This window comes from Cetorhinus maximus, chromosome 25 (genome assembly GCF_964194155.1).
Source record: "Cetorhinus maximus chromosome 25, sCetMax3.hap1.1, whole genome shotgun sequence".
Taxonomy (NCBI): domain Eukaryota; kingdom Metazoa; phylum Chordata; class Chondrichthyes; order Lamniformes; family Cetorhinidae; genus Cetorhinus; species Cetorhinus maximus.
Window position 1 is genome coordinate 41,948,131 of NC_135903.1, and position 23,428 is coordinate 41,971,558.

At 44.7% G+C, this 23,428-nt stretch overlaps 1 protein-coding gene across 2 annotated transcripts in view; it reads right to left on the bottom strand.

Annotated features, from left to right (window-relative positions):
- The window catches only part of LOC144668071 (solute carrier family 15 member 2-like), a 158,743-nt gene that overhangs the window by 119,097 nt on the left and 16,218 nt on the right, over nt 1–23,428 (bottom strand). For both annotated transcript variants that reach the window (XM_078529841.1, XM_078529840.1), the window contains exon 2: nt 19,053–19,140. In XM_078529841.1, the coding sequence (XP_078385967.1) occupies nt 19,053–19,119 (67 nt within the window). In that variant the 5' untranslated portion in view covers nt 19,120–19,140. The remainder of the gene's footprint in view (nt 1–19,052; nt 19,141–23,428) is intronic.

The following is a 23,428-nucleotide window of genomic DNA, read 5'->3' on the forward strand; positions in this document are numbered from 1 at the left end:
TCCTAGCATTTAGATTCTCACCTCAGGAAATCCAACTACAATAACTTGCCTTTCTACAATGCTGCTCACATGCACAGTGGATATTTCAAGATGTCTCTTCAGTGCATAAGAAGAAGAAAGGGACCAGAGGGGTTAAAGCAGGTCAATTTCGTTTGAGATCTTGAGCAGAGGGGTCACAGGGGGAATAGCCGCATGGAGACTGATCCTGTTCTCTTCAATGTTGGGGGACTCAGAGCAACCAAACACACTGAGGCACGGGCTTGAAATGCAACTGGGGTTCAGCATAACTTTTGGATGCTTGAGCAAAGATTCTGTTGCATGGACTGATCATGGGTAGTGGATTGCAAATAGAGATGAAAGCACTTGACTATGGGCCCCAACTGTGGTGTAGTGGTAATGTCACTAAACTAGTAATCCAGAAGCCCAGGCTAATGTTCTGGAGACATGAGTTCAAATCCCACAACAGTAGCTGGTGGAGTTTGAATTCAGTTAATAAATCTGGAATATAAAGCTATTCTCAGCAATGGTAACTATGAAGCTATTGTCAATTCTTGTAAAGACCCGTGTGGTTCACTCATGTCCTTTAGGGATGGAAATCTACCACACTTACCTATTATGGCCTACATTTTTTAATTCATTTTTTATGGGATGTGGGCATCTCTAGCTAGGCCAGCATTTATTGCCCTTGAGATGGTGGTGGTGAGCTGCCTTCTTGAACCACTGCACTCCCTGTGCTCTAAGTACATCCAGAGTGCTGTTAGGGGATAGTTCCAGGATTTTGACCCAGCAACAGTAGAGGAAAGGCGACATTTTACCAAGTCAGGGTGGTGAGTGGCTTGGAGGGGAACTTCCAGGTGGTGGTGTTCCCATGTGTCTGCTGCCCTTGTCCTTCTAGACAGTAGCAGTCGTGGGTTTGGAAGGTGCTGCCTAAGGAACCGTGGTGAGTTCCTGCAAGATGAGTGCATCTTGTGGATGGTACACACTGCTGCCAGTGTGCATCGGTGGTGGAGGGAGTGAATATTGTGGATTGGGTGCCAATCAAGCAGGTTGCTTTAGCCTGGATGGTGTCAAGCTTCTCAAGTGTTGTTGGAGCTGCACTTATCCAGGCAAGTGGGAGTATCCCATCACACTCCTGACTTGTGCCTTGTAGATGGTGAAGAGGCTTTGGGGAGTCAGGAGGTGAGTTACTCGCCTCAGGATTCCAAGCCTCTGACCTGCTCTTGTAGCCACAGTGTTTATATGGCTGGTCCATTTCTGATTCTGGTCAATGTTGGTAGTGGGGGATTCAGTGATGGTAATACCATTGAATGTCAAGGGGCTATGGTTAGATTCTCTCTTGTTGGAGATGGTCATTGCCTAGCACTTATGTGGCACGAATGTTACTTGTCACTTGTCAGCCTAAGTCTGGATATTGTCCAGGCTTTGCTGTATTTTGACATGGACTGCTCCAGTGCCTGTGGAGTCACCAAAGGTGTTGAACATTGTTCAATCATCAGTGAACATCCCCATTTCTGACCTTATGATGGAAGAAAGGTCATTGATGAAGCAGCTGAAGATGTTTGGGCCCAGGACATACCGTGAGGAGCTCCTGCAGTGATGATCTGGAACTGAGATGATTGACATCCAACAACTACAACCATCTTCCTTTGTGCTAGGTATGACTCCAACCAGCAGAGAGCTTTCCCCCTGATTCCCATTGATTCCAGTTTTTCTAGGGCTCCTTGATGCCACACTCGGTCAAATGCTGCCTTGATGTCAAAGGCAGTCACTCTCACGCCACCTCTGGAGTTCAGCTCTTTTGTACGTGTGACTCCAGACCTACAGCAATGTGGTTGACTCCTAACTGCCTTCTGAAATGACCTAACAAGCCATTCAGTTCAAGGGAAATTAGGGATGGGCAACAAATGCTGGCTTTACCACATGCCATGAAATAATTTTTAAAAATTGGGAAGGTGACATACTTTGAGGAGGAATGGTGAACCCATCACCACTAGGGAACTGTTGCAGTTAGATGCCAAATGTGGCATCCAAAAAAAAAATCTTTCCCAACAGATAGCGAAGATTAATAAACCTCATAATTGGTTGATAGCTATCCTACCTTGCTCATCTATCCTTCCTCTGCTTCCCTAATGTGTCTACTCAAGGAAACTCTCTAGTAAAGGCAAAATAAAGCGCTCCCAATTTATTGACCTATAAATGAATAGTGGCTGTGAAACTAATGGTGCTATCCCTTGGTGTGTTTACTTGATCTTAATTTCGTGCTGCATCTAAGTCCTAAGGCAGTATGGAGGAGCTGTTTTTCTATCCCTTTTATTTTATGTCCAGAGACTTGAATCAGTCTGACAGCAGCAGATGCCATGTCTGAAAAAGCACTCTCAAAGTGTGCCCACAAACTGACACTTCTTCATCTTCCTGGTCCTGCCTGCATTGGCCAGCAATCTGCATATGGATAGTTAGAGAGCACCACAGAGAATGAAAGAAGAGGGACTGTGTATTTATACAATGCCAGTGGGTTCAAGGCCCATTCCAAAAACTTATGACCGTACAATCTAGGCCAACACTCCAGTGCAGTACTGAGGGAACCCTGCACCATCAGAGCTGTCACATTTCACGTGACTCATTAAACTGAGGCCCCATATGCCCTCTTGGGTGTATGTGAATGATCCCATGGCACTATTTTGAAGAAGAGAAGGAGAATTCTCCCCAGTGTCTTGGCCAATACTTCAATCAACACCTCAAACAAATTATCTGATTATTACCATATTGCTTTGTGGAGCCTTGTTGTGGACAAATTGAGGCATTCTGAGATTGTGAAAGGTACTATATAAATACAAGCCTTTACTTTATCCTTTCTAGAATAGATTATCAGAAACTCAATCAGGTTGTTCCCAGCGGCTGAGATGACTGGCTTCCAACAATCACAATCATTTTTCTTTGTGCTAGATATGACTGTAGCAAGTGGAGTAGTGGAGTACTTTGCCCCTGATTCTCATTGGCTTCAGTTTTAGTAGGATTCCCTGATGTCACCCTGGGTCAAATGCTGCCTTGATATCAAGGGCAATCCCTCTCACCTTACCTCAGAGTTCAGTCCTTTTTGTCCATGTTTGGAACAAGGCTGTAATGAGGTTAGGAGCTGAGTTGCCCTGGCATATCCCAAACTGAGTATCAGTCAGCAAGTTATTGGTCAGTAAATGCCACTTGATAGCACCATCAAAGACACTTTCCATCACTGCTGATGATTGAAGGTAGACTGATGGGATAATTGGCCAGGTTAGATTTGTCCTTTTTGTGCACAGGACATATCTGGCCAATTTTCCACATTGTTGAGTCAAAGCCAGTGTTGTAGCTGTACTGGTACAGCTTGGCTAGGAGTGCAGCTAGTTCTGGAGCACAAGTCACCAGTACAACTGCCAGGATGTTGTCAGGGCCCATAGCCTTTGCAGGATCCAGTACCTTCAGCTGTTTCTTAATATTATATGGAATGAATTGAATTGTCTGAAGACTGACATCTGTGATGCTGGAGACCTCAGGAGGAGACTGAGAAGCATCTTCCGTTCAGCACCTCTGGCTCAAAATAGTTACAAATGCTTCAGCCTTGTCTTTTGCACTGAGACGCTGGACTCTACCATTATTATGGATGGGGATATTTTCAGGGACTCCTCCTCCAGTTATTTATTCAATTGTTCACCACCATTCACGGCTGAAAGTGGCAGGACTGCAGAGCTTAGATCTGATCTATTGATTGTAGGATTGCATTGTTCTGTCTATTGCATGCTGCTTCCACTGTTTAGCATGCATATTGTCCTGTGTTGTAGCTTCACCGGGTTGACGCCTCATTTTTAGGTATGCCTGGTACTGCTCCTGACATGTCCTCCTGCATTCTTCATTTAACCAGAGTTGGTCTGCTGGCTTGACGATCATGATATAGTAAGGGATATGCTGAGCCATGAGGTTACAAATTGTGGTTGAATACAATTCTGCTGCTGCTGCTGATGGCCCACAGCACCTCATAGGTGCCCAGTTTTGAGTTGCTTAGATCTGTTCAAAATCTATCCCATTTAGCACGGTGGTGGTGCCACACAACATGATGGAGGGTACACTCAGTGTGAAGACGGAACTTTGTCTCCACAAGGAGTGTGCGATAGTCACTCCTACCGATATTGTCATGGACAGATGCATCTGTGACAGGTTAGTTGGTGAGTATGAAGTCAAGTAATTTTCTCCTCATGTTGATTCTGTCACCACCTGGGCGTCTGGCAGATATGTCTTTTTGGACGTGGTCAGTAGTGGTGCGACAGAGCCACTCTTGGTCTTGGACACTGAAGTCCCCCACCCAGAGTACATTCTCCGCCCTTACCACTCTCAGTGCTTCCTCCAAGCGGTGTTCAACATGGAGGACTACTGATTCATCAGCTGAGGGAGGACAGTAGGTGGTAATAATCAGGTTTGACTTGATGCCTTGAGAACTCATTGGGTCCAGAGTCAATGTTGACGACTCCCAGGGCAATGCCCTCCCAACCTTATAGCACTGTGCCGCCACCTCTGGTAGGTCTGTCCTGCTAGAGGGACGGGACATACTCAGGAATCGGGATGGTGGTGTCTCGTAGGGTTGCCAACTCTCCAGGATTGGCCTGTAGTCTCCAGGAATTGAAGTTCAATCTCCAGCATATTGCTGTATGCAATCCTGGAGAAAAATCATTGGGGCATTAAAAAATATATTTTTTTTTTGGTCATTTTCTTTGAACATTTTTCTTCACAAGATGTAAAAATATTGAAGACGTGAAAGAAACAGCTGATTGGCAAGCATCATAAAATTGGGTAATGAGTCTTTTTGCTTTCCAGTTGGTGTAGGAAGGCCGTACATCACAAGGATGGATGTGTCGGCCAATTAATGGCAAGAGTGTGGGGGGCAAGTCGTATGATGAAACTCCAGGAATACATTTAATCACAGTTGACAATCCTAGATGTCTGGGACATTGTCTGTCTGTAAGATATAATTCCATGAGTATGACTATGTCAGGCTGTTGTTTGACCAGTCTGTGTTACAGGTCTCCCAATTTTGGCACAAGTCCCCAGCTGTTAGTAAGGAGAATTTTGCAGGGTCGATTGGGCAGGATGTGCCTTCTCATTTTTGGTGTCTCAGTCAAGGTCGGCTGTCCCACCTTTCGGTTGCAGTTTGATATAACTGAGTGGGTTTGCAAGGCCATTTCAGAGGGCAGTTACGAGTCAAACTACTTTGCTGTTTGCCTGGAGTCGCATGTAGGCCACACCAGGTAAGGATGACAGATGGGTTCTTATGAAAACCTGATAATTTCACGGTCACCATCACTGAGACTACCTTTTTATTCCAGATTTATTCGTTAATTGAATTTAAATTCCCTCAGCTGCCGTAGTGGGATTTGACCCTGTATCTCCAGAGCATTTCTCTGGGCCTCTAGATTACAAGCCCAATAACCAATACCAAGCCCAAATACCAACATGCTACCATTCCTGTTAAGACACAAATGTTGCGATGGAGCAAAATCCTATATAGTTATAACATAGTCCTCTAACGGGTGAAAAGGAATGGGCTGTCTTACCAGAAATAAATCCAGTTTTAGTCTTCGTCTCATTTTCTGGGAACCCATTAGTATCAAATGAAACATTTTTCTCCTCACTTTAGGCTATTATTGGCTCCTAGCATTCAGTCATAGCCCGTAAGGAGTTAAAAATGAGCTTTACTCAGTGATGTTGGTCCCAGTTTAAGTAGCATGATGTTTCAAAGATCAGTCAGTTGCCTGTCTCTAAGTAAATTGGTTGATAGAGGAGCTAAGCCACACAATATAAACATAAACATGCTGACTGATTTTCTGGTGAGTTTGACTGATAGCTCCTTTAGAATTCAGCAGTTATTTAAATTCACAAACTTATAGTCGTTTGGTAGTACAGAACTTGAGTATTGCTGAAAAAAGAGACATGTCAAAGCTTTTTGTCTTGCACTCATCAGGACATTCGCAAGAATACCAATACAAGGGGAAAATAACAATTTATACTGTATGCGGAGAGAGTGTTGATTGGTTGGCAAGTGGCACTGCCATGGAGAATGCACCACTGATGGTGACTGACAGTTAATTGTCAAGCATTGTTTGAAATTTAAACCAGGCAGCTTGACCCTGATTGGTCAAGGCATTGCCCTGAGGAATGAATTACTGAATGGCTGCCACTTATTTTGTTTAGCTGTGTCAGGCTGAAACAGGCACAAGTTTCTACTACATGTTTTGGAGGGTGTTATTAGCTATGAGATTTTATATAGACCTTTCAAAGAAGTGCACAGATTTCCATAGCCATCACTCTATATCCCAGACTGTACAATCTCAGCACAGTGATCACTCCCTGTCCCAAACCACATAATCCCCGCACTGTGATCACTCTATATCCCAAATTTCACAATCCCAGCACTTTAATCACTCCATACCCCAGACTGCACAATCTCAGCACTGTGACCACTCCCTGTCTCAGACTGTACAAACCCAGCACTGTGATCGCTTTATATCCCAGACTGCACAATCTCAGCACTGTGATCACTCCATATCCCAGACTGTACAAACCCAGCACTGTGATCACTCCATATCCCAGACAGTACAATCTCAGCACTGTGATCACTCCATATCCCAGACTGTACAAACCAAGACACTAAGATCATTTACTGAACGGAGTTTGATTCACTGAGCTGTTACAATTTGCTTTATGTCAGTTTCCCAGAGGTCACTGTCCGGTAAGGACCTGTGTTAAAATGCGAGGCCAGCTAGAACAATGAAGGTACAGAATACGGGTGAATTAGACCAGCCTGTAATCACATTAACTCTGTGGGATGGTCAAGATCATGATCCTTTGTATTGTTAGGCTCGAGATATCAGGTTAAATTGATTAGCAGTTAAACCATCCATCAAATGGAATGCACTGCCTAAGACTGTGATGAAGACAGATTCAATTGTGGCTTTCAAAAGTGAATTGGATAAGCAGCTGAAAAGGAAACATTTGCAGGGTTAAGGGGAAAGGGCAGGGGACTGAGACTAGCTGAGTTGTTCTTGAGCAGAGCCAGCATGGATTTGACAGGCCAAATGACCTCTTTCTGTGCTGCAGCATTCTTTGATTCTATGAAGGTAGCCATTATGTCAAGGTATAGTGGTTTACTGAGAAGGAAATTCATTTCTTTATGCATTCTGTACATCATATCATATGAGTCACCTTAAAGGGGAAGATCCTTTAAGGAAGCATGGAAGCTCTTTGGGCCCAAGATAGATGGGTAAAGAGGGTTACATAAGAACAGGTAGCGGTCCATCTCGCAGTCAGAACTCACAGGACGATCGGACTTTCATCACCTACGGGGGCCAAGTTTGACCACCTTATGTCTGCACGAAACCAGGCTGTATGAGGCCATTGTATAAATGTATTAGTTATTATATTTTTGGTGTGTCAGCAACAAACTTGTCTGTGGGCAATATGCTCAAGCTGAATTACGAGGAACATTTAATAAAAAGAGGTTTCCTTCCACAAGCCAACGTATCGAGCTCCAAAGTCTCAGGATCCACAAAAAATATTATCAGCTGGGGAGGAAACTGTTCACTGAGTGACTTGAGGAACATTCCTGTGGCGTTAGTCAACCCTTTGGGCGCAACGCAAAGTGATTGGTGCAACATCTGGTTGTAGGGGGTGCGGTCCCGTAAATCAGCTACTGTGGATTCTTACACAGTTTTAAAATGAGCCTGCTCGAGGGCATTTGTGTTGCTCAATAAAACTTTCTCATTTTGTGGGTGTTGGCCAAGCAAATTAACAAAAGCCTGTCTATATAATGAAACTCTTATAGCAACTAATGCCCCAAGCTGACTCAGGTACTAAGCCAGGGCACAAGCTAGCAGAGATCAGGTAGAGTAAATGAGCTGACAGGGGTAGTCACGCTGACACGACTCTCACGGGTGAAATGTTCCTCCACGCATTGCCCATGATCAATAGTTTGTGTGTGAATGCATGTGTGTGTGTGTGCACATATATGTGCATGAGCGTGTCAATGTGTGTGGTTTGTGTGCACGTGTGTGTCCATGAGCTGGTGCACATGTGTGTGTGCGTGAGAGTGTGTGCTTATTTTTCTCAGTACAGGTCAGCCTGTCAGGGTTCTGATTTACCGTATGATGGTCTGAAAGAAAGCAGATCCTGTTTCTTTATTGAATTGTTTATTGAAAATGTTCCTGTGGCTGAACAATTTCCCAGAGTATGGTGACCTAGCTGTGCTCCTTTCAATTGCTAGAGTTTTAAAATTCTGTTTCCTAACCTGTCCCTGGTTTTATAGATTACCTGGTATCCCAAGTGTGTGAGACATGTTTGTCTCATATTTTATGAACAGGTATGCAGATAAGCAATCTTGCTAAAAAGAGAGGCATGTTTGTCAGGCACTTATCAGGACAAATGCAAGAATGCCAAATTTCAAACAATCACAACAATTGATCGTTTGAAATTTGGAATTCTTGTGTTTATCCTGATGAGTGCAAGATGAAAAGCTTCAACAACATGTCTCTTTACAGCAATAGTCAAATTCTGTATTACAAAGTGACTGTTTTTATAGGGGATCAGGTCAAAATTCATGTCCAGTCATGAATGGTGGTTGACACTTAAACATCTATTGGGAGGAGGAGGCTCCATAAACATCCGCATCCTCAGTGATGGTGGAATCCAGCACATGAGTGCAAAACTCAAGATGAAAGTGTTTGCAAACATCTTTAACCACCCTCTGCAGCTTGGTCCAGAGGTTCCAACCTTCACAGATGGCAGTCTTCAGCCAACTCAATTCACTCCATGTGACATCAAGAAATGGTTGTGCACTGAACACATCAAAGGCTACAGGTTCTAATATAACATCCTAGCTGTAATTCTGAAAACCTGAGCTCCAGAACTAGCCATGCTCCTAACACAGGAGAAATCCTAACCACACGACTCTGTCCTATCAATATGAATGGAAGTAAAACCAGGAGTGATGTAAAATGAATTGCCAACTTACTATTAGACATTTTACACTATTGCACAAATCATACGACAGTTACAGCACAGAATAAGGTCATTCAGCCCATCCTGTCCATGCTGGCTCTCTCCAAGGGTAATTCAGCTAGTCCCATTATACCCCACACCTTCTCCATAACACAGCAATTTTCTTATCTTCAGGTGATTATCCAATTTCCTTCTAAACAACACAATTGAATCTGCCTCCACCACACTCTCAGATCCCAACAACTCGCTGTGTAAAAAAAAATCCTCATGTTGCCTTTGGTCCTTTTGCCAATCATCTTAAATCCCTGTCCTTTGGTTCTCAGCCCCTCCACCAATGGTAACATTGTCTCTGTCTACTCTGTGTAGAACCCTCATGATTTTGAATACCGATTTCCTCCCAACCTTCTCTCCTCTAAGGGGAACAGCCCCAGCTTCTCCAATCCATCCCTGTAACGGAAGTTCCTCAACCCTGGAACCATTCTTGCGAATCTTTTCTGCATTCTCTCTAAAATCTTAACATCCTTCCTAAAGCGTTGTGCCTAGAACTGAACACAATACTCCAGTTGCAACCAAACCAGTGTTTTATAAAAATTCATCATAACTTCCTTAAATTTCTACTCCCGGCCTCTATATTTAAAGCCCAGGACCCCATATGCCTTTTTAACCACTTTCTCAATTTGCCCAACAACCTTCAACAATTTGTGTATAGATAGCCCCAGGTCTCTGTTCCTGTACCTGCTGAGAATTATGCTCTTTATTTTAGATTGCCTCTCCTTGTTCTTCTTACCAAAATGAATCACTTCATATTTCTCTGCATTAAATTTCATCATCCACCTGTCTGCCCATTCCACCAACCTGTCTGTATCCTGTTGAAGTCTAACATTATCCTCCTCACAGTTCACAATACTTTCAAGATTTGTGTCATCCATAAATTTTGAAATTATGCCCTGCACACCAAAGTCAAAGTCATTAATATATACCAAGAAAAGCAATGGTCCTAGTACTGATCCCTGGGGAACTCCAGTGTTTGCCTTCCTCCAGTCCAAAAAGAAACAATTCAACACTACTCTCTTTTTTCCTGTCACTCAGTTAACTTTCTATTAATTTGTTTTATTCTTTCATGTGATGTAAGAATCGCAGGCTAGGCCAGCATTTATTGTCCATCCCTAATTTCCCTTGAGAAGGCGGTGGTGAGCTGCCTTCTTGAACTGCTGCAGTCCATGTGGTGTAGATATACCCACAGTGCTGTTAGAAAGGGAGTTCCAGGATTTTGACCCTGTAACAGTGAATGAACGGCGATATATTTCCAAGTCAGGATGGTGAGTGACTTGGAGGGAAACTGGCAGATGGTGGTGTTCCCATGCATCTGCTGCCCTTGTCCTTCTAGGTAGCAGAGGTCAAGGGTTTGGAAGATGCTGTCCAAGGAGCCTTGGTGAGCTACTGCAGTGCATCTTGTAGATGGTATACACTGCTGCCACTGTGCATCGGTGGTGGGGGGAGTAAATGTTTAAGGTGGTGGATAGGGTGCTGATCAAGTGGGATACTTGAGCTTCTGGAGTGGTTGGAGGAAATTGGAGCTGCACTCATCCAGGCAAGTGGAGAGTACTCCATCATACTCCTGACTTGAGCCTTGCAGATTGTGGACAGATTTTGAAAAGTCAGGAGGTGAATCACTAGCTGCAGAATTCCCAGACTCTCACTTGCTTTTGTAGACACAACATTTATATGACAGATCCAGTTAAGTTTCTGGTCAATGATAATCACCAGGATGCCGATAGTGGGGGATTCAGTGATGGTAATGCCATTGGATGTCAAGGGGCGATGGTTAGATTCTCTCTTGTTGGAGATGGACATTGCCTGTCACTTGTGCAGTGCGAATGTTATTTGCCCCTTATCAGCCCAAGCCTGAATGTTGTCCAGGTCTTGCTGCATTTGGACACAGACTTGCTACAGTATCTGAGGAGTCATGAATGGTGCTGAACATTGTTAAATCATCAGTGAACATCCCCACTGACCTTATGATGGAAGGAAGGTCATTGATGAAGCAGCTGAAGATAATTAGATCTAGGACAGTACCCTGAGGAACTCCTGCAGTGATGTCCTGGAACTGAAATGATTGACCTCCAACAACCACAACCATCTTCCTTTGAGCTAGGTATGACTCTAACCAGCGGAGGCACAAGTTCAAATCCCACCATTACAGCCGGTGGAATTTAAATTCAATTATTAAAATAAAATCTGGAATTTAAAGCTAGTCTCAGTAATGGCGACCATTAAACTATCATTAATATGAAAGCAAAATACTATGGCTGCTGGAAATCTGAAACGAAAACAAAAAATGCTGGAAAATCTCAGCAGGTCTGACAGCATCTGTGGAGAGAGAGGCAGAGACAACGTTTCAAGTCCATATGACTCTTTTTCAGATCTCAATGAAACTTATCATTGATTGTTGTAAAAACCCATCTGGTTCACTAGGAGGGAAATCTGCCATCCTTACCTGATCTGGCCCACATGTGACTTCAGACCCACACTAATGTGGTGGACTCTTGACATGGCCTAGCAAGCCACTCAGTTTAAGGACAATTAGGAATGGGCAATAAATGCTGGCCCTGCCAGTGACACCCACATCCCATGAACAAGTATAAAAAAAACTTCCTGTGTCCCAAGGACATATGGGAAAGATGCATGACCCAATATTGAACTGAGATATTTACCAGGATCTGTGCAGCCCCTCCTACCCCGGGATCCACTTGGAGGCCGTCTCAATATATCTGGCGGTCTCCCCATGTGGCCATCCTGATGCTGTTAAAAAGAGGTAGTGGGGCAGGATGTGGCTGTTAATTGGCTAATTAATTGCATTAATTGGTCACCTGCCCCAGACACTGCCACTCTCACCATTAACAATACCCTGTGGTGGCAGCAGCAGGACATCGAGCCTCCCTCACGATACTTTCTATGCCCTCCCACTCCCAGCCCATCTCCAGAGAGCTGGTAAAATTCAGCCCATGGCATCTCTCCAGTTCTCCAGGGAACGGAGAGTCATCACAATGATCGCTGCAGCTAGGGTGCAGGAGTCTCTGGCACAATAAATAACATCTCTCAGGATGATCATGCTGGGACTGTGAAATCCAACATCTTCACCTTGGAGAGCTGGGCGATCATATGGAATGTGGATTTCAATCGGATTTCCCAGCTACATTAGAGGAGTGAACGTGTTGAGCTGCTGCCCTGGAATGGGAATCAAACATCTTGCTATCTCTCAGGAGGAAAACATATCTGGACCCTTGTCACCTCCATCAACCAATCCCCATCCTGGTACAAGAAAGCTAAGAGGGCCAGATTATCTCGTTAGCTTTCTGGATGCTGCAATCTGCAGCCAGATCCTCTCAAGCTCAGACCAGAGGTCCCTGACAAGCATCTTAAAAGCTTTTTCACCTCCCATGGTGCAGCCATGGTCCCCCTCACCCTTTCGTTACAGTGAAATTGCCAGAAAGTCTCATGAAAGAAGAAAGGGTTGTATTTATACAGTGTTCTTCATCACCTCAGGACATCCCAAAGTCTTTGCAGCCAATGGAGTACTGTATTAATGTAGAAAACATGGCAGCCAATTTGCACACAAGTAAGACCCACAACCAGCACTGAGTTAAATGACCAGCTAATCTATTTTTGTGGGCTGAGGAATAAAGAGTGGCCAGGACTGCAGAAGAACTCCCCTGTTCTTCTTTGAAATAGCATCATGGGATCTTAAGTCCACCTGAGAGGGCAGATGGTGCCTAGGTTTAACAGCTCATCTGAAAGGCGCCTACACCAGTGCAGCACTCCCTCAGTACTATGGGAACGTCAGACTGGATTTTGTGCTCCAGTCTCTGCAGAGGGATTTTCTCCAACAACGTTTATAGACTCAGAGACAAGAACCCCACCCAGCCAGTCACATCTGATACTATGAAGAAAATATTGGGTTGCCAGAGGAGTTCTGTTTGTTCTACAGTAATTGCAAATAGTTTGAAATTGTCTCAGTAGCAAAACGCCGCAATGTTATACAAGCAAAATCTTATAGAGTTTTAGCTGAGAACATACAAAAAATTCGCCCTAAGCTGCATGGCCACAGAGTAACAATAAAGTCCCTGTGTAATTAGGCATGACAAGTGTGTCCCTTTAAAGTTAGCGTGCGCATGCAGCTGTGCATAAAACATTAAAGGAGACACACACTTAAATAAATTACTCACGCATTCCAAAAAAAAAGAGGGAACTTGTGAGGATCCCTCTAAATCCTGCTGGGAATGTTTGTCTTTTGATTTGTGCCATTTTTAGTTTGTGGATGGGATTAGGAAGTGAAGGTAGCCACGCAGATGGCAACCGAAATGGCACTGGGAATCCTGACAAGATTATCTGGCCTCAGCAGGCAGATATTCATTCAGCCTAAGGTTTCCAACCCTGCAGAATTGTCTCAGGATCTCCAGGAATTCCAGGTGAATCTCCTGGACATTGCTGCAAGCGCGAAGGAGAAAGAGCATCAGAATTCAAACAAGCGTTTTACATTTTCTTTGAACATTTTTGTAAGCAGTGTAGAGAAGGTTCACTCAACTGATTCCTGGGATGAAAGGGTTGTCTTATGAGGAAAGGTTGGACAAGTTGGGCCTGTATCCACTAAAGTTTAGAAGAATAAGAGGTGATCTTATTGAAACATATAAGATCAGGGTAGATACTGAAAGGATGTTTCCCCTTGGGGAGAGATTAGAACTAGGGACACAGTTTAAAAATAAGGGATCTCCCAGTTAAGATGGAGATAAGGAGAATTTTTTTTCTCTAAGAGGGTATTTAATCTATGCAATTGCCTTCCCAGAGAGCAGTGGAGACTGGGTCATTGAATATTTTGAAGGTCGAATTGGATAGATTTTCTTGACTGATAAAGGAGTCAAAGGGTATAGCGAGTAGATAGAAAAGTAGAGGCTACAATAAGATCAGCCATGATTTTATTCAAACGCAGAGCAGGCTCGAGGGGCCGAATGGCCTACTCCTGCTCCTAATTCGTATGATCCTATTTTGATTCATTAAAATATTGGAGATGGGGAAAAGTCTGTTTGACTGGCCGGGTGGTTGGGGGTGTGGGGTTTGGGGGCGGGGGGGTGGTGGTGGTGGGGGAGGGGGGGGTGATAAAATCTCCAAGAATTCATTCAACCAGAGTGAGTGACTCTAATCAGGTCCTGCCTTTTTCTAGCAGATGCTCCTGTCACCAATAGATCCATCCAAAAATTGAAAAGGGGGTTACCCTATAGTTAGTCTGGTCTCATTAGACAAATTGGTCAGTGGTAAGATGAGAATTGCTCATCCAGCCAAAGACGCACTAGGCTATATCCCAGTCACTGCATAGTGATGACCAGGAGCTGATCCTCCCTATGTTGATCACCCTTAGCTAATCCATGGCTGCATCGCACATGCCAGTCTTCAGCCAATTTGATTCACTCCATGTGATAACAGAAAACAGCTGAGGGCACTGGATACTGCAAAGGCAATGACAATATTCCGGCAACAGTACTGAAGACTTCTGCTCCAGAACTTGCTGCGCCCCTAGCCAAGCTGTTCCAGTACAGCTACAACACTGGCATCTACCTGGCAATGTGGAAAATTGCCCAGGTATGTCCTGTGCACAAAAAGCAGGACAAATCCAACCCAGCCAATTACTGCCACATCAGTAAACTGCTGGAAGGTGTCATCAACAGTGCTATCAAGTTGCATAGCAATAACCCACTCCCTGAAGCTCAGTTTGAGTTCCACCAGGGCTACGCAGTTTCTGACCTCATTACAGCCTTGGTTCAAACATGGACAAAAGAGCTGAACTCCCAAGGTGAGGTGAGAGCGACTGTCCTTGACATCAAGGAGCATTTGACCGAGTGTAGCATCAAGGAACCTTAGCAAAAACTGGAGTCAGTGGGAATTGGGGGAAAACTCTCCGCTGATTGGAGTCATACCTAGCCCAAAGGAAGATGGTTGTGGCTGTTGGAGGTCAATCATCTCAGTCCCAGGACATCACTGCAGGAATTCCTCAGGGTAGTGTCCTCGGCCCAACCATCTTCAGCTGCTTCATCAATGACCTTCCTTCCATCATAAAGTCAGAAGTGGGGATGTTCGCTGATGATTGCACAATGTTCAGCACCATTCGTGACTCCTCAGATACTGAAGCAGTCCATGTCCAAATGCAGCAACACCTGGACAATATCTAGGCTTGGGCTGACAAGTGGCAAGTAACATTCATGCCACACAACTGCCAGGCAATGACCATCTCCAACAAGAGAGAATCCAACCATCGTCCCTTGACATACGATGGCATTACCATCACTGAATCCCCCACTATCAACATCCTGGGGGTTACTATTGACCAGAAAAGGAACTGGACCAGCCATATAAATACTGTCACTACAAGAGGAGGTCAGAGGCTAGGAACCCTGTGGCAAGTAACACACCTCCCCTGACTCCCCAAATCCTGTCCACCATTTACAAGGCACAAGTCAGGAATGTGATGCAATACTCCCCACTTGCCTGGATGAGTGCAGCTCCCACAACACCCGAGAAGCTTGACACCATCCAGGACAAGCAATCCGCTTGCTTGGCACTCCTTCCATAAACATTCACTCCATCCACCACCAACGGCAGCAGTGTGTACCATCTACAAGAAACACTGCAGGAACTCACCAAGGCTCCTTAGGTAGCACCTTCCAAACCAATGATCACTACAATCTAAAAGGACAAGGGCAGCAGATACATGATTACACCACCACCTGGAAGTTTCCCTCCAAGCCATTCACCATCCTGACTTGGAAATATATCGACGTTCCTTCACTGTCACTGGGTCAAACTCCTGGAACTCCCTCCCTAACTGCACTGTGCATGTACCTACACCACAGGGACTGCAGCAGTTCAAGAAGGCAGCTCACCACCAACTTTTCAAGGGCAATTATGGATGGGCAATAAATGCTGGCCTAGCCAGCGACACTCACAACCCGTAAATGAATTTAAAAATTGTTACCACCAGCTCCTAATCCCGCCCACAAACCATAAATGGTACAAATCAAGGGGCGGACATTTCCTGTAGGCTTTAAAGAGGTCATCACCAACATTCTCTCTAATTGTTGTAGGCCTGCATGGGTGATTTATTTAAGCACACAGAACCTCAATTCTTTTTTCCGTGCCCTCTCCCCTTCTTCACCTTAGCTGTGCTATGGAAGTCTAGTTTAAAAATGCTTTCCTAGCCCATGCACTGCACAATGTATCCATCTCTTTCATAGCTCAGCGTCTATTTCCTGAATCTAATGACTCCATGACAACCATTATATGTACACTCACTCTGCCTAGCTCAGGTATGTACCTACACTACACCTTACACATTTCACAGGTCACACAGTACACAAGCTGTTCCCTAGCCTTCATTTTTATCTTTATGAATACTTGAGTACCGGGCTAACACTGAAGACCCATTGTGCTCCTCTCCCTGTGGATTTCGTGTATCTTTGGCTAAGTGAAGGAGGTCATGTCTTGCTTGCTATTTGTTGGAGGAATAAACATGTAAATGTCATGCTGTACAGACACAAAGCAATGTGCCACGTACTCTCTCTGCAGTGAGCTGCAAGCAGGGAGTGCTGGAGACACAGCATTGATCCCAGCCTTTCCCAATGATCTCAGTGAAGAATCTATTCCTGATGTTTGATGAGATTTATTGCTGGAATTTCTGTGTTTATTACAGTGTCACAGGGCAAAAGCTGAAAACATGTAAAACTGGTTCGCCCAGGGAGGTTGGACCTTTCCACAGTCTGCCAGTAATGTAAACTTTAATTTGCATGAATTAGAAAACACCCATCGCCCAAATGTCCCTTAATGATCTTTGCAGTCAACTTCCCTCAATGCCTTCAGAAGAGTCTGGCACACTTTGACACAGGGTAGTGTCCTCGGACCAACCATCTTCAGCTGCTTTGTCAATGACCTTCCCTCCAACATAAGGTCAGAAGTGGGGATAATTGTAGTGTCCAGTTCTATTCACAACTCCTCAGATACTGAAGCAGTGCATGTCTGCATGCAGCAAGACCTGGACAACATTCAGGCTTGGGCTGATAAGTGGCAAGTGCCACATAAGTGCCAGGCAATGACCATCTCCAACAAGAGAGAATCTAACCATCTCCCCCTAACATTCAACAGTATTACCACTACTGAATCCCAAATCATCCACATCCTGGGGGTTACCATTAACTATAAATTTAACTGGACCGGGCGTAAAAATATTGTGGCTACAAGAGCAAGTCAGTGGCTGGGAAGTTTGTGGTGAATAATTCATCTCCTGACTCCCCAAAGCCTGTCCAGTATATTAAAAGGCACAAGTAAGGAGTGTGATGGACTACTCCCCACTTGCCTGGATGAGTGTAGCCCTAACAACACTCAAGAAGCTCTACACCATCCAGGACAAAACAGCCAACTTGATTGGCACCCCATCCACCACCTTCAACATTCACTTTCTTTACTACCGGCACACAATGACAGCACCATGTACCATCTACAAGATGCACTGCAGCAACTCACCAAAACTCCTTTGACAGCACCTTCCAAACCTGCAACCTCCATCACCTAGATGAACAAAGGCAGCTGGCTCATGGGATAACCACCACCTACAAATTCCCTTCCAAGTCAAACACCATCATGAATTGGAAATATATTGCCACTTCTTCACTGTTGCTGAGTCAAAACCATGGATCTCCTCCCTAACAGCACTGTGGGTGCACCTACACCATATGGACATTTTTTTTCTTTATTCTTTCATGGGATGTGGGTGTCACTAGCAAATTACCCTTGAGCTGAATTGCTTGCTCAGCCATCTCAGAGGGCAGTTAAGAGTCATTGTCGGTCTGGAGTCTGGAGTCACATGGAGGCCAGACCAGATAAGGACAGCAGATTTCCTTCCCTAAAGGGCTTTAGTGAACCAGATGGGTTTTTACAACAATCAATGATAATTGCATGGTCACCATTACTGAGAATAAGTTTATAATTCCAGATGCTAGCTGCCATGGTGGGATTTGAACCCACATCTCCAGAGCATTAGCCTGGGCCACTAGTCCACCTACAATACCGCTACACCACTCTCCGTCCCACACCCACTGCCTTTATTGCAGTGGTTCAAGAAGGCAGTTCACCACCACCTTTTCAATTAGGAACGGACAAAAAACACTGACCTTGCCAGTGATCCCCACACCCCATAAATTTTTTGAAACAGTTTTTGAGCTGACTTGGCAGACTTTGACACGTGTTTGGGGCTCAGTGAAATTAGCCAACTGGTGCTTGTTTCACACTTGGATAGCTCCAAACTGACCTGGGCCCTCACTCTATGGCATTTCCCATACAACCAATTACTGATCCTCCCATAATGTTGGGGGTGGGGAGGGGGAACCAAGAGGGTGGCACCTAATGTCTCAAATATAGAGATGACTGAAGGATCTGCCATGACAAGGACTCTCACTCACTTGATTTAGATGTGGAAGTCCTTTTCTGAATGTTCTCACTGGCGTGGTGATGCCAGACTGAAAGGGTTAAATCATGAGGCTAGGTTGCATTAACTGGGTTCGTAATTTGCCTTGAGATGAGAAAGTTGAGGGATGATCTAATCGTCATCTTTGAAATTATAAAACACTTCAATAGGGTATATAGAAACTATTTCCCCTGCTGGGGAAATCCAGAACAAGGGACACAATCTTAAAATGAAAGCGTTTCAGGAGTGAAAAGAGAAAGCACATTTTCATGCAAAGGCTAGTGCAAATCTGAAACTTGTTTCCTGAAAAGGGTTATGGGATCTGGGAGTCAAGTGAAATTTCCAAGGCTGTGATGGTGAGATTTTTATTTGGCAAGGGCATCAAGGAATGACAGGAAGTTTAATGATGTTCAGGAGTTTCAGTATTTTATTGGGTGTAAGGCTGTATAATGTTGTGGGATGATAGTCAAATCTGACTCTGGGATTTGTCATTTAGCCAGCTGTACATTTGAATGGATTCAGACTGTACCTGGCTCCACGCAGTCACTCCCTGGCGAGCAGCGATCATCCAATGTCTCATACTCAGGCATTGTCATATCAGTACAACATATCAAGACCTTGAATAAAAAGGAAATCAGTTAGAGGCACTGTAAAAACACACGAAGAGACAAAGATATATAGACACATACACACACACACACACACACACACACGCATACATATATATATATAAATATATATGCACAGATACAAAACCACTTGTACACACACATGGTTAGATGGCTTGCATTAATAAACATCAAATACATAGAACTACATTGACTTGTATGAATCATCTACGGAATCATACATTACAGGTAATGCCCAAGACACTACCATTGCCATCCTTGGGTACGTTCTGTCCCACCGGCAGGACAGACCCAGCAGAGGTGGCAGCACAGTGATATACAGTCAGGAGGGAGTTGCCCTGGTAGTCCTCAACATCGACTCCGGACCCCATGAAGCCTCATGGCATCAGGTCAAACATGGGCAAGGAAACTTCCTGCTGATTACCACATACCACCACCTGCACTTAGCAGATGAATCAGTGCTCCTCCATGTTGAACACCACTTGGAGGAAGCACTGAGAGTGGCAAGGGTGCAGAATGTTCTCTGAACAGAGGACATCAATATCCATCACCAACAGTGGCTCGGTAGCACAAATACTGATTGAGCTGGCTGAGTCTTAAAGGACATAGCTGCTAGACTGGGCCTGCAGCAGTGGTGAGGAAACCAACAAGAGGGAAAAACATACTTGACCACAACCTCACCATTCTGCCTGCTGCAGGTGCATCTGTCAATGATGGCATTGTGATCATCGCACAGTCCTTGTGGAGATGAGTCCTGTCTTCGGTAGCCTCCATCGTTATGTGTGGCACTACCACCATGCTGAATGAGATAGACTTTGAACAGATCTAGCATCTCAAGACTGGGCATCCATGAGGTGCTGTGGACCATTAGCAGCAGCAGAATTGTGCACAACCACAATCTATAACCTCATGACCCGGCATATCCCCCACTCTACCATTACCACCAAGCCAGGGGAACAACCCTGGTTCAATGAAGAGTGCAGGTGGGCATACCAGGAGCAGCACCAGGCATGCCTAAAAATGAGGTATCGACCAGGTGAAGCTACAACTCAGGACTACTTGCATGCCAAACAGCATAAGAAGCATGTGATAGACAGAGCGAAGTGATCCCACAACCAATGGATCAGATCTAAGCTCTGCAGTCCTGCCACATCCAGCCGTGAATGGTGGTGGACAATTAAACAACTCACTGGAGGAGGTGGCTCCACAAATATCCCCATCCTCAATAATGGGGAGCCCCAGCACAGCAGTGCAAAAGATAAGGCTAAAGCATTTGGAACAGTTTTCAGCCAGAAGTGCAAAGTGGATGATCTATCTCGGCCTCCTCCAGAGGTCCCCAGCACCACAGGTGGTAGTCTTTAGCCAATTCGATTCACTCCACGTGATATCAAGAAACGGCTGAAGGCATTGGATATTGAAAAGGTTCTGGGCCCTGACAACATTTCGGCAATACTGAAGACTTGTGCTCCAGAAATTGCCACACCCCTAGCCAAGTGTTCCAGTACAGCTACAACACTGGCATCTACCTGGCTATGTTGAAAATTGCCCAGATATGTCCTGAACACAAAAAAATGCAGGATAAATCCAACCCAGCCAATTACCACCCCTTCAGTCTACTCTCGATCATCAGGAAAGTAATGGAAGAGGTCATCAATGTGCGATCAGGCGGCACTTGCTTAGCAATAACCTGCTCACTGATGCCCAGTTTGGGTTCCACCAGGGCCACTCAGCTCCTGACCTCGCTACAGCCTTGGTTCAAACTTAAACAAAAGAGTTGAACTCCCGAGGTGAGGTGAGAGTGACTGCCCTTGACATAAAGGCCACATTTGACCGAGTGTGGCAGCAAAGAGACCTAGCAAAACTGCGGTCAATGGGAATCAGGGGCAAACTCTCCACTAATTAGAGTCACACCTACCACAAAGAGAGATGCTTGTGGTTGTTGAAGGTCAATCATCTCAGCTTCAGGACATCCCTGCAGGAGTTCTTCAGGGTAGAGTCCTCGGCCCAACCATCTTCAGCTGCTTCAACAATGACCTTCCTTCCACCATAAGGTGAGAAGTGGGAATGTTTGTTGATCATTGCGCAACATTCCACATAATTCGCGACTCCTCAGATACTGAAGCAGTCCATGTCCAATGCAGCAAGACATGGACAATATCTAGGCTTGGGCTGACAAATGGCAAGTAACATTCATGCCACACAGGTGCCAGGCAATGACCATCTCCGACAAGAGACAATCTAACCATCACCCCTTGACATTCAGTGGCATTACCATTGCTGAATCCCCCACTATCACATCCTGGGGGCTACCGTTGACCAGAAACGGAACTGGACTAGTCATATAAATACTGTGGCTACAAGAGCAGGTCAAAGGCTAGGAATCCTGCGGTGAATAACTCACCTCTGACTCCCCAAAGCCTGTCCACCATCTTCACGGCACAAGTCAGGAGTGTGATGGAATACTCTCCACTTGCTGGATGAGTGCAGCTCCAACAACACTCAAGAAGCTTGACACCCTCCAGGACAAAGCAGCCCACTTGATCAGCACCCCACCCACAAACATCCACTCCCTCCACCACTGACTGACTCACAGTGGCAGCAGTGTATGCCATCTACATGTGCACTGCAGTAACTCACCAAGGTTCCTTAGACAGCACTTTCCAAGCCCACAGCTGCTACTATTTAGAAGGCCAAGAGCAGCAGATGCATGGGAACACCACCACCTGGAAGTTCCCCTCCAAACCACACACCATCCTGACTTGGAAATATATCGCCGTTCCTTCACTATCACAGGTTCAAAATCCCAGAACTCCCTGCCTAACAGTACTGTGGGTGTACCTACAACATATGAACTGAAGAGGTTCAAGAAGGCAGCTCACCACCACCTTCTCAAGGGCAATTAGGGGTGGTCAATAAATGCTGGCCCAGCCACTGACACCCACATCCCATGAATGAATCCAAAAAAGTTACAGCAGAGAAAAGAGCTCATTCTGCCCAACAGGGCACAAGTCTCCCACTGCTCTTTGTCTCAGCATATTGTTCTATTCCTTTCTCCCTCATGAGTTTACCCAGTCTCCTCTTAAATGCATCTACGCTCATTATTCAACTACTCTATATTGAAACAAGTTCCATGTTCTCAGCAGTCTCTGAGTAAAGAAGTTTCTCTTGGATTCTTTATTCGATTTATCAGTGATTATCTTAATATTATGGCACCTAGTTTTGGTTTTTTCCACAAGTGAAAGGATCTTCTCTACTTTTGCCCTATCAAATAGGGGAGGTGGTGGTGTAGTTGCATTGCCAGTGGACTTGTATTCCAAAGACCCGGGGTAATTCTTTGGGGACCTGGCTTTGAATCCCACCACCGCACGTAGTGAAATTTGAATTTAATAAAACTCTGGAATTAAAAGTCTGATGATAGCCATTGTTGTGTGTTGTAAAAAAACCAACTGGTTCACCAATGTCCTTTAGGGAATGAAATCTGCTGGCCTACATGTGGCTCCAGGGCTGCAGTAATGTGGTTGACTCTTTAACAAAATGCCCTCTGGACAAGGGCAATTAGGGATGGGGTGGGCAATAAATGCCGGCCTAGCCAGCAACATCCACATCCCTTGAATGAATGTTTTTAAATCCCTTCATAATTTTAAAAATCTCTATCAGGTCACATTGTCTTTTCTAGAGAGTATAGCCCCAGCCTGTTCAGTTTTTCCTGACAGCCATAACCTCTCAGTTGTAGTAATAACTATGTAAGTTTTTTGCACCAGTGCCTCTATATCCTTGTTATAATATGGAGGACAGAATTGTTCAGGTATTCCAAGAGCGGTTTAGCTCTTTGTGCTTTGTTTGCATTTTTATAACTTTGTTAACCTGTGTCACTACTTTGAATCATTTGTGAATGTGTATCTCTTGATCCCTTTGCTTCTCTGCAACATTTAGACCCTTATTTTCCAAGCATTATTTGGCCTCCATATTCATTTTACCAAAATGCACACCTCACACTTTCTAGATTGAAATTTAGGTGCCAATTACACACCCATTTTGTTAACATTTCCTGTATTTTCACAGTCGTCCTTTCTGTTAACAATGCAACCCAATTTGGTGTCATCCAAATTTTGCTCTGAAAATCTAATCTGTAATTAGCAGTAACTGGAAAGTACTGTGTAAGCAGGCTATGTTCTTTCTTTCTTGCAGTTTAGACAGGGTAAACTCACTCTCAGCTGTAGGAGCTGAGAAGTTAATTAGCTAACTGGTTGAATCTGGTCACTGTAGCCCCAGTTCA